Source organism: Gigantopelta aegis, chromosome 6 (genome assembly GCF_016097555.1).
Source record: "Gigantopelta aegis isolate Gae_Host chromosome 6, Gae_host_genome, whole genome shotgun sequence".
In the NCBI taxonomy this organism is placed as follows: Eukaryota; Metazoa; Mollusca; class Gastropoda; order Neomphalida; family Peltospiridae; genus Gigantopelta; species Gigantopelta aegis.
The window spans coordinates 28,118,255-28,129,856 of NC_054704.1; the positions used below are offsets into that span (position 1 = coordinate 28,118,255).

At 39.5% G+C, this 11,602-nt stretch overlaps 1 protein-coding gene across 1 annotated transcript; it reads right to left on the reverse strand.

The window, feature by feature from the left end:
* Positions 1-994: 994 nt before the first annotated feature.
* On the reverse strand, positions 995-11,491 carry LOC121374459 (probable 60S ribosomal protein L37-A). The gene is made up of 5 exons (XM_041501563.1): positions 11,483-11,491; positions 6,234-6,392; positions 5,550-5,736; positions 2,573-2,657; positions 995-1,101 (listed from the first exon to the last, which is right to left on the reverse strand). Exons 1-5 carry the CDS (start codon positions 11,489-11,491, stop codon positions 1,023-1,025), a joined length of 519 nt encoding a protein of 172 aa, XP_041357497.1. The 3' UTR covers positions 995-1,022.
* Between the last annotated feature and the right edge of the window lie 111 nt (positions 11,492-11,602).

Consider the following 11,602-nt stretch of genomic DNA (forward strand, 5'->3'; position numbering starts at 1 on the left):
TTCGGATGTATGGAAAGTAATAATCTAAACAATAAAAATAAGTAAAGTATGATTTCAGTTAACAAAAACGGCTAAAATAGTTTTAAAACTAGTCTGTCCCTTTAACATTTGTGCACGTTATTAATCATCCCACATTATAATTGGTCATTGGAGTTAAACCTGCATTTTTTCCCCCCATTAGTTGCTAGGGATCTTTTATATGCATCATACCACGACCTTTCATGGTGCACTGGCTGGAACAAGAACCAGCCCAATGGGCTCACATACTGGAATCGATCTTGGACAGACCACACAAAGCGATTAACCACTGGGCCAAGTCCTGCCCCTTGTGATCAATACAGGCGAGTGTCAAGGAGGGTTTTGTGTGAAGGAGGGTTTTGTGGTCAAAACCTTTTCAACAAGTCCCGATTTTTAACTTCATTTCAGCAGTTGTGTGCATGTGCCTTACATCCTTATCCTTACAAAATATTGGGTCAGTTTGAAAATACTTGGACATTCCCACTAGCAACATATTTGTAATATTGTGTACTATATAACTTTATTTATTAATGAAAATGACCGATATACACAAAAAGTCAACATCTAAGTGACTATTTAGTCCACACAATAGGCCATACGTTGTGACGTTGGATAAAAAAAAAAGAAACGAGTTACGTTTGTTGTTTAAGAACACAATTACAGCACACTATTATTTTTCATCAGCTATTGGATGTCCAAATATTTGTTAATTGTGGCACTGGTCTTAGAAAAGAAAACCTGCTACATTTTTCCATTAGTAGCATGAGGATCTTTTATATGCACCATCCCACTGACAGGATAGTACATACCACATCCTTTGATATACCAGTCATGGTACACCTGATGGAACGAGAAATAGCCCACGTGTCTACGTTTAAAACTTTCTAAATAATAAATAAAGTAGTTTTATTAGTAAAACCAATTATGAACCTTCAGTTCAGTATATCCAATGTAAGAAATCAACAGACTTCATGTGGTCATTTCTTAAATTATTTATTTACGGTCTATTTAGCAACAGTGGTAGGTGCTGCAGGAGTGGTCTTCCCACGTGGCTTGGGAGTTGTCCCTTCACGGAATCCATTTCTGAAAACAAAACAAAATTTAAATCAAGAAATGAATTGGTGCCAAAGAAAACTACATTATATATTCCTTACCATTTCAATACAGAAAAAAATGCTAAAGTGTTATCATGCTTGGCAATTGAACAGGATATGCACCTACTTACACAAGAAAAGGCTAATTTGGCGACATCCCAAGATATTGTTTAATTTAGAAAGGAATGGAACATTTGTTCAACACATCGCCCATATTAAACCATGGCTATTTGGTGTGTCATGTATGGTTAATTCAACACATGGTCTAAAAAGTAAAAGAGGAAAAAAAGTAAGTTTGTTTATTTAAGAACACCACTAGAGCACATTATTTTAATCTTATCATCGGCTATTGGACGTCAAACATATGGTCATTCTGACACTGTTTTTAGAGGAAACCCGCTGTCGCCACATAGGCTACTCTTCTTTACGACAGGCAGCAAGGGATCTTTTATTTGCGCTTCCCACAGGCAGGATAGCACAAACCATGGCCTTTGTTGAACCAGTTATGGATCACTGGTCGGTGCAAGTGGTTTACACCTACCCATTGAGCCTTGCGGAGCACTCACTCAGGGTTTGGAGTCGGTATTTGGATTAAAAATCCCATGCCTCGACTGGGATCCGAACCCAGTACCTACCAGCCTGTAGACCGATGGCCTGCCACGACGCCACCGAGGCCGGTAGTAAAAGAGGAAACCTGCTGCTGCCAAAGAAGGGATCTTTTCTATGCACTTTTCCATAGAGAACAGTATATACCAGTTCTGGGGCACCGACTGACACTGGGTAAAACAAAAACATGACCAGTCCACCTTGGACTATGAACCATACAGCTTATAACACCTCATTTCTTTGTCTTCAGCATTAAGGTTATAGTCCGGGGATTTCCTGACTGCTTAAATCTGTAATCTGAATTTCCAACCATTTTATAAGCATAGAGCCCAATATTGTGGGGTGGCCGGGTATATAGCTCAATGGTAGGACACCACCAGAAAAGCACATTGATTAATTAATAATCAGCTATTGGATGTCAAACATTTAGCCATTTTTAACTCTTTAGAGAAAACCCACTATATTTTCAATTAGTAGCTAGGGATCTTTGATATGCACCATCCCATGCAGGATAGCACATACCACGGCCTTTGATATACCAGTTGTGGTGCACTGGCTGTAAAAAAAATTAGCCCAATGGGCCTACTGACGGGTGGATCCTAGAAAGACCACACATCAAGCAAGAGATCTCAATACTAAGAGTTCTTGTGTGAAGTGGGATGAGTTACAAGATAGGTCATCCTCAGTGGACCAGTGTTCCGTCGGACTGGTTTATGCGTTTCACGGTAAACCAAATGACCACGTCGGGAACCAATCAAATAGTTTACAAACGTTAGCGAAACATTCACTGGCTGAACTTGGGGCCAGTGTTGTTTGTTTTCTTTCCTGATACCATCAACTAGAGCTGGTCTAACCTGAATCGTCTGAAGACTTTCTTCAGATGTCTCATTCTTCCCGTGCCAGTAGTCCTCCTCCTCTTCGACTTGATACTCCAGTTATCTAAAGAAAAATATTTATTGCTCAGTTGCTTTCAATTTGAAATGAAATTTTTTTAAAAGAGAGAAGAAAAACACATACAAAAATTACATATTAACTGTTGTCATTCTTGTAAAGATGAAAAAAAGAGAATACTATCTATATATATATGTATATATACTTAACTCCAAAAGAAACGCGAATACGTAGATTGGAGGTTTTGAGTGCACTCATTGAAATACGTCCCAAAGTTCTTAAAATAATCGTTTCTATGAAAAACTTAAACAATTCGTAAAGATGAGATTTCATGTTATTGACATGTTAAAAATCGAGGTCGCATTGTCATTTGAAATGTCAAGGCCATGGCGCTTCTTCAATGGCGTCACATGCCACTCAAACATGTCCACTAATAGCGGGTGTGTCCGCCATAGCTGGCCATGACCGCCGCACACCTCCTACCCATGGAGAGGAAGAGGTTCCTGATAAAGGCCCTGGGCACGTTGTTGTAGGTGTCCATACGGCCTGGCGGAGCTGCTGCTGTGGGGAGCAGGGCGTTGGTTCATCATGCGCTGAACCTCGTCCCACAAGTGCTCGATGGGGTTCAGATCCGGGCTTAAAGCTGGCCAGTCCATTGTGATATGCTGTGCCAGGAATGCCTGGGTGGCCCGTGCCGTGTGTGGCCTGGCGTTGTCGTGCTGGTAAACCATCTGACGGTGACCCGCGAAAAAAGGCACCACCACAGGCGTGAGCACTTCGTCGATGTAGCGCTGTGCTGTGACGCCCCTGCCGCGTCCTCGGCCGTTGTTGTCGAAGATGACAGTGGATCACGACGTCCCCAGGATAGCACCCCACAGCATGACGGAAGGCCCTCCCCAACGGTCCCTCTCCATAACAGACGCATCTGTGAAGCGCTGAAGTGGGACGCCTCCACACCCTCATACGACCGTCGGCCCTATCTAAGCAGTAGCGGCTTTCGTCGGAGAAGACGATGTTCTGCTACTGTCGGTTCCGCCACTGTCGATGCAGAACAGCCCAGTTGGTCGTGCAAGGCGGTGTCGCTGTGTGAACCAAATGACGGTCACGACAGTTCAGATGGATGGCGATCAGACGACGTCGTACCGTGGTGTAGGAAACGGGGCGGTTGTGGGTTCCCACTGTCTGCCGGGCTGTTGTGGTGGCTGGTACGAACCGATCACGCATGTGAGTTCGGACGATGTAACGGTCCTGGCGATGTGACGTCACTCTGGGACGGCCGCTACGTGGACGGTCGACGACGTTGTTGTTCTGTAGAAATCGGTCTATGAGACGGTAGATTGTCGAGACATGGACACCTCAAGCTTGCAACCTGCCTGGCATCCATTCCGGCCTCCAAGTCCCCAAAGCTCTATGTCTGGAATCAGCGTTAAGTCGTGGCATCGTTGTATCGCTACTCGTAAAATGAGTTGAACATTGCTGTCTGGCGTTTCTTTTATACCCAGGCCTGGTAGTGTTTCACGTGCAATTCGCATCTTTCATGATCCACCCGTTTTGCATTCCAGATCGATTTTGGTCGTCAATTTCAGCACGTGCGTGACGTCACACTGTACTCGTTTTTTTCATGCGTTATGTGGAATTGGATACGCTGACAAGATGGCTAATGGTCAACTTAATCGATTTGTACATAGTTTATTCAAATGTGGGTTTTTTAATATTTAAAATTTTCGCGTTTCTTTTGGAGTTAAGTATATATAGCTAGCAAACAAAATTAATAAATCATGCAGTGCAACTTACTTGTCAGATTACCATATCCTATTACATTTTTTTGTGCACAACAGACTAGCAGGGTTTCTGCCAAAGGGTAAAATGGGTATGGTGCCATACCCAAAACATTATGCAGATTTTTTTTTTTATCCAAGTTAACCTTTTGGCCAAATTTATTACTATTATCATTACTGTATGATTTTCTTAACCCTAACCCTAACCCTAAACTTAATCCATTTTCTTTCTGGGCGAGGCCCCCATACTGTTGATTGTGATTGCATTCAACTCCATAGCACCATACCCAAAGATTTCTTTCCAGCAGAAACACTGACTAGCGATATACTTTTTTTTTTAAATGACCTTTTGTTTTCAATTTCAAAGAAGATCTAGCTAAAGATAACAAATATCTAAATGTAAATATCTGACATTCAACCAGTGAAAAATAACACCTACATCTGTTACTCATCTCTCGTCGTCCACAGTTGGCTAGGCAACCAAACCAAATATGCAGCCACATATATTTTTAGGTGCAAATTTTAAATATAAAACTTAATTTGAATATCAACATACTCTAAATTTTATTTTAATTTGTAGACAATGAATATTATTCTCTTAAAGTTTTAAAAATCAAAGCGAAAACATAACAGCTAATGTGAAATGCTAAATCTCACCATCTGTGTCTAAGACGTCAAATTAAATTTCCAAAATAAACCTGCTGCTAAATATACAATATCAGATCCACAAAATTAAATTTCCAAAATAAACCTGCTGCTAAATATACAATATCAGATCCACAATATTGTGATCATCGACTGTATAAAGATGAACAGTTATATTTTATCACATAAAGAGAAACGAATTCCAAAGAATTAAATTTCTCACCTACCATGAATGAATGTTTAACACAACCCCAGCACAAAAGTACACACTGGCTATCGTAAACATTTACAGTGCACTCTGACATCCGTAAGTGCAACTATAAACTAAAAAGGTGATCTAAATGCAAAACTATTTTATTTCAACTTATTTTCATGCTTATATCAAATTAAGGTTAAAGTACGCTGTCCTGGGCACACACCTCAGCTATCTCCATCGGAAAAGGAATATCTATATATTACCTAAAGTTTACTTTGTAAAGACAAGATATAAAAGATACAATTATATAAACAAATTTACATGTCCTTTTCCTGGGTGCAGGATAACCACAGGATGCACAATCTTTTTTCTGGATGTGATATGCACGACGGCCACATCGCCGACAGTGGGTGTGTGTCTTGTTGTGCCGCTTACCAAAACTGGACGTTCCCTTAGTCTGTAAAATAGAAAATTTACCATTTAATATTAAACAACTACTTGAAAATATTTACTTCAACAGGCAATCAAGTAGTAATAAAAAAAAATTGATGTAGTAAAATAATACCAAGAGTAGCAACAAAACAGAAATGTATCAAGAATCAGTGTTTCTGTGGCATAAATACAATCAACTTGAAAATACTCCACGATTTGATTTCAGACTTTTCTCACATTTAATTTGAATATTGCACTACAGACAAATATAAACATTACACAATTAAATCTGACAGGTTGTACTAAAAGCTAGCATGAAATATTGGCAGGTTAGGACGTCATTAAAGATACGATCTACCAAGTGAACATTGCCACACTGTTTTCAGGTTTCTTCTTCAGCATTTATCTAAAATTTTAAATAAATTTTTTTTATTTATTTATTGGGGGGGAGGGGGGGGGGAAGAAGAGACAGACATAAAAAAACAAACAAAAAAACCTTGTTTCCATTTTAGCCATATATTTTGGTGCCATTTCTGTCAACGCTAGGTTGAATGTTTTGTCTAATGTTTATACTTGGGAGAAGTTTTGGCACGGTTTTGTTCCAATGCGCAGAATGTTATCAGCGCATGTGCATTTCACGACCCAGTTGCAAATGGTGGACTTCTTTTCACTTTCTATTTTTGCAGACTTTTGTTTGCATGGTTTGTCTTCAATGTCTATGGAACAAGTAGTCTGCATTAAAAACATAATAACAATGATAGTTGTTCAGTGTGCGATTTTGAGGAGAGTCCGGAAGCCCGAGGTTCGCAAAAATCATGTAGGACTCTATAGCTTGGCTAGCATACGAGCCTACATGGCTCGTACAAATTACACTGATTCTTTGAAATGTAATGTCTGTTCCACTGGAGACACGTGATAGGGCTCGCTGGGTTGGTGGCGGGCTTTCAAGATTTGTAAATAGGGAGTCCTTACAACTCTTACATTTTTAAAACCAAAATCACACACTGGTCGTTTATATGGACATATAAGCCTTCTGTTAAGTCTAAACCAAATTGTAACATTTAAATGATAAATTACTCCACCTTTAATTTTACCATTTTATTCAAACAAACTTTTTACAAAGCACATGACAAAATATCTGCCTGGTCCCCCCCCTATCCTTCATTCCATATATATGCCCCATCAAAAAAATCCCTCTTTAGACTGATGAGGGTGGGGGCGACCAGGCGGATATCTTTCCCCACCTCAAACTCAATGTTGGCGAGATGGTCACAGTATTACAGAATCTGTCATTCAACAAATCATTGTAATGTTGTTTTTTCACCATTTGTTTCTCGACTAAATCTAATGGTAATTAAATATATTAGGAGTAATTTCTCATTGTTAACAATGTCAATGTGAACTTTAGGTTAGATACTCAACATTTACGCTTTTTTACATTAGTATGGTATTGGTAACTCAAGACCAGTAGTCCTGAACGATAGATATGTCGGGGGGGGGGGGGGGGGGGGGACATTTTGGTTTAAAATTTATAGAACGAAAATAAAAACATCATTCTATGCCTTACGTTAGGGCAACAGCCCACCCTAACCACTCTTGCTCCTAGAGCCCTTAACAGCAAGGTAAACTAATTAAATGTCAGAGACCCGAGACGAGACGGCTTAGTTTTATATACAATTTCACGTGTGGAACAAATAGAAATAGTTTCTACTTTTTGCAAATAAGAAAAAAAAGATCATAATCATTGGGTCCTAACACATATAGTTGTCAAACCTACAATGTTTTAATATGTTTTTAGTTGTGGATTAGGGTGTGATGGCAACAGATTTATTAAATTGTCTGCATTAGACCAACCATTTTTGTCCAGCGGAAGTTAGAAAGGATTCAGCGGATGTTGTTCTTCGCTTACATCTAACCCATTTTCAGAGAGCATTCAACAAAGCACCTGAGCGCTCTTCTACAATAAATAAAAAAAACAGAACTATTCACAATTCATTTAATTTTTCGTGCTTATATTCAGTTAAAGGTACGCTGTCCCGGGCACACGCCACTGATATCTGGGTGGTTAGTGGTTAGTACTGGAAGCTGCTCTATCTCCCCCATCCCCACCAATCAATGAAAAATCCCAAATTTTTCTATTACTACTTGCATATTTGTTTGCAAGAATAACACAGGAAATAATTTAGTGTTAGCCACTTTTTAGATATTGGGGATATTTTATTTTAAATTATTAAAATGTGCCAAATACTAAATCATGTAACCACTTTGCTGTGGGCAGGGTAGGTCCTGATGTTTAGAAAAAAACGTACTGCTATGCTACAGACTATGCAGTCTGGATGAAATCAAGAGGTCTTTCTTCATAGATATAACATGAGTAAAAACATTTCACAATCAATCGATTTTTCGTTACCGTACTATAATAATAATAATAATAATAATAATAATAATAATAATAATAAATTATCAATTCAATGAGGGTAATCCAGTTAGCATTAACTAACTTCCCTGGTGTCCAGGTTGGGTAACCTACAAGCAATACAGAATTACAATACATATCTGCATGTATGAACAAATAGAAAATACATAAAATAAAACAAATATACACAAATGGCATTATATTTTAAAAACAGCACTGATTGGCGATGATCGGATAGCTTTAGGTAGTTGGTTCCAAAGTACTGGTCCAGAGTAACTGAAAGCATTTTAAAATAAAGACACTTTAGGTCTTGGACACTCATGCTCAGTAAACCAGTGCATGTCACTGTCAAAATGTTGGTAAAATGAAAGTGTTCTATATCACAAAGTGATGTACGGTTGAAAACACATTCGTCGTGATATAAACGGTCTTACACGGGAACTCGTTTAGTATTCTCTGTATATCTTTATATTTTAATGACTTCAGCTTAGCTTGCTCAAAGAAATATTTGTTTGACACCTCAACACATATTAAACTATATAGCTAGTTGGTGTCTATAGTTATGATGACACACGGTCAAGAGAAAGTGATAGAGGAAACACTGCCACAACATAGGCTACTCCTAACGGTAAACACACGGTCAAGAGAAAGTGATAGAGGAAACACACTGCCACAGTACATAGGCTATTCCTAACGGTAAACACATGGTCAAGAGAAAGTGATAGAGGAAACACTGCCACTACATAGGCTACTCCTAACGGTAAACACACGGTCAAGAGAAAGTGATAGAGGAAACACACTGCCACAGTACATAGGCTATTCCTAACGGTAAACACACGGTCAAGAGAAAGTGATAGAGGAAACACTGCCACTACATAGGCTATTCCTAACGGTAAACACACGGTCAAGAGAAAGTGATAGAGGAAACACACTGCCACTACATAGGCTACTCCTAACGGTAAACACACGGTCAAGAGAAAGTGATAGAGGAAAGACTGCCACAGTGCACTATATAGGCTATTCCTAACGGTAAATACACGGTCAAGAGAAAGTGATAGAGGAAACACACTGCCACAGTGCACTATATAGGCTATTCCTAACGGTAAATACACGGTCAAGAGAAAGTGATAGAGGAAACACACTGCCACAACATAGGCTACTCCTAACGGTAAACACATGGTCAAGAGAAAGTGTTAGAGGAAACACTGCCACAACATAGGCTACTCCTAACGGTAAACACACGGTCAAGAGAAAGTGATAGAGGAAAGACACAGTCACTACATAGGCTACTCCTAACGGTAAACACATGGTCAAGAGAAAGTGATAGAGGAAACGCACTGCCACTACATAGGCTACTCCTAACGGTAAACACACGGTCAAGAGAAAGTGATAGAGGAAACACACTGCCACAGTACACTATGTAGGCTATTCCTAACGGTAAACACATGGTCAAGAGAAAGTGATAGAGGAAACACACTGCCACTACATAGGCTACTCCTAACGGTAAACACATGGTCAAGAGGATTCCGAAACAATATGTAAATGTTTATAATTTGAAATTATACATTTTACGTGAACATCAATTTAGATCTACGTGGTGGGGTTGTTCTTTTTTTAGCCGGGGGAGGGGGGGGGGAGATCCGTGCAACTGGGAAACCCCCCATAATCCTCCCCTGCATTATCACATTGACAATTGATTCAAAGCATCTGTGGGTTTTTTTTTAATATTGCTTGTATTTACAATTTTCTTTTGCATCTATTATTAATAAAACCACCGGATTTGGTATATTCCAGAGTAGGCCCTACTTCCATGTTATTTTATTTTCACATTTGTAATTTTTAAACTGCCTGAGCTCTCATTCATTATGGACCCACCACTGGTTTCTATCCTTCGTATTATCTATGTCTGTTCATCAGTCTGAACTATTATGGGGTGGCCATGGAGATCTAATTGAAATCACATTGCTTCCAGTGGACTTAAATCAATCAATCAATCAATCAGTTACATTGAGTTTCTTCGAATTTACTTACAGAGCCTCCAAGTTGGAGTGATCAAGATCTGAGTTCAGTCCTACTGAACTGGTACACCAAAGTCTGTGGCCTGTACTGTGTTGTCTGCGGGAAAGTGCATATAAAATATTCTTTGCTGCATTACCGTTAGGAATAGCCTATGTAGTGGCGGTGTTTTTCCTCTATCACTTTCTCTTGGTTCGTAATACTCAGGGGCCTAATTCACAAAGGTCCCTTATAGGCTCTGCTAGACAACAAAGCATCCTCTTTGTAAGTCTTTTAGCACTGCACTGCGAGATCGCAAAGTTACGAGAGTTTAGTGAATTAGGCCCCAGATCCGTATTAATAGTGCACAGGCCGACTTATGTGGTTAGTGAAACTTGCATTCGCTCGATTTTCAGAGATCTCTATTTAGGTTAAGCAAACAACCAAAAAAACGTTTTACCCACAGCCAAAAGACCAAAGAGCCTGAAGCCCCTGGACCCCGGCTTCAAATTTTCTCACGCCACAGGTTGGCAGCTAAATTTTAAGGGGCGGCAAAATCTTATAAAAACTTTTTTAAATGTTTGTACCAAGGGACCATTCAAATATTACGTAACGCTCGAGGTGGTGTGTGGGTGTAGGTCTAAATGTTATGTAGCGTTACAGGGGGTGGGTCGGTGGGTATATTTAAAAGTGTTACATAACGCACTTAAAACATGTTTTTATTTCTAAATTATTATTATTATTATTGTTTTGTCACAGCGAGGCCCTACTTCCATGTTATTTTATTTTCACACTTCATTATGGACCCACCATGTTTAACGTAGGTAGTTATAGCTAAGCGTACCCATACAATATATAACGATTATAAATCGAGTTGAAATGCGTATATATCTGCGCTTTCCATCGCATGACTTGTTTGTGAATGGGGGGGGGGGGGTGTCCAAGCGTTAAGGGTGTATGGTTCTGCGTTACCGAGCATTACAAGGTGGAGGGAGGGTGTACAATTGTGACAAAAATAGCTTTACGTAATATTTGAACGGCCCCCCCACCCCACCCCCACCCATAGTAGTAGAATCTACTCTTTATTCTATATGATCACCCACCCATCCTCATTATGGGTGTCCGAAGCAGGGGGCGCTTGCGCACTCCTGGATTTATACATGAAATATTTGTTTATTATTTATATATGTTAGCTTGATACATTAAAAATATTGGTACTTTTTAATATAAAGTCATTCACAGTAATTCGATCGTTTGTTATTCACATCAGTATTTGTAATGGTGAATTTTACTTGTAGAATGCAAGAAAATGCATTTCAGACAATCTTTTTCAATTTCCATGGGGGAGTAGGTCCACAAACCCCCGTAGAAAATCTCAATCAGTCAGCACCCTCCCCAAATGTTTACTTACTTTCGCCATGCCCGCATATGCCGGGCCATGCCTGTTTTAATATTAAGTGCCAACATATCTGTCTCTTCTGAAACATATTAGTGGCCGAGAGGCGCCACATACTCAAATACGTATCTGCTA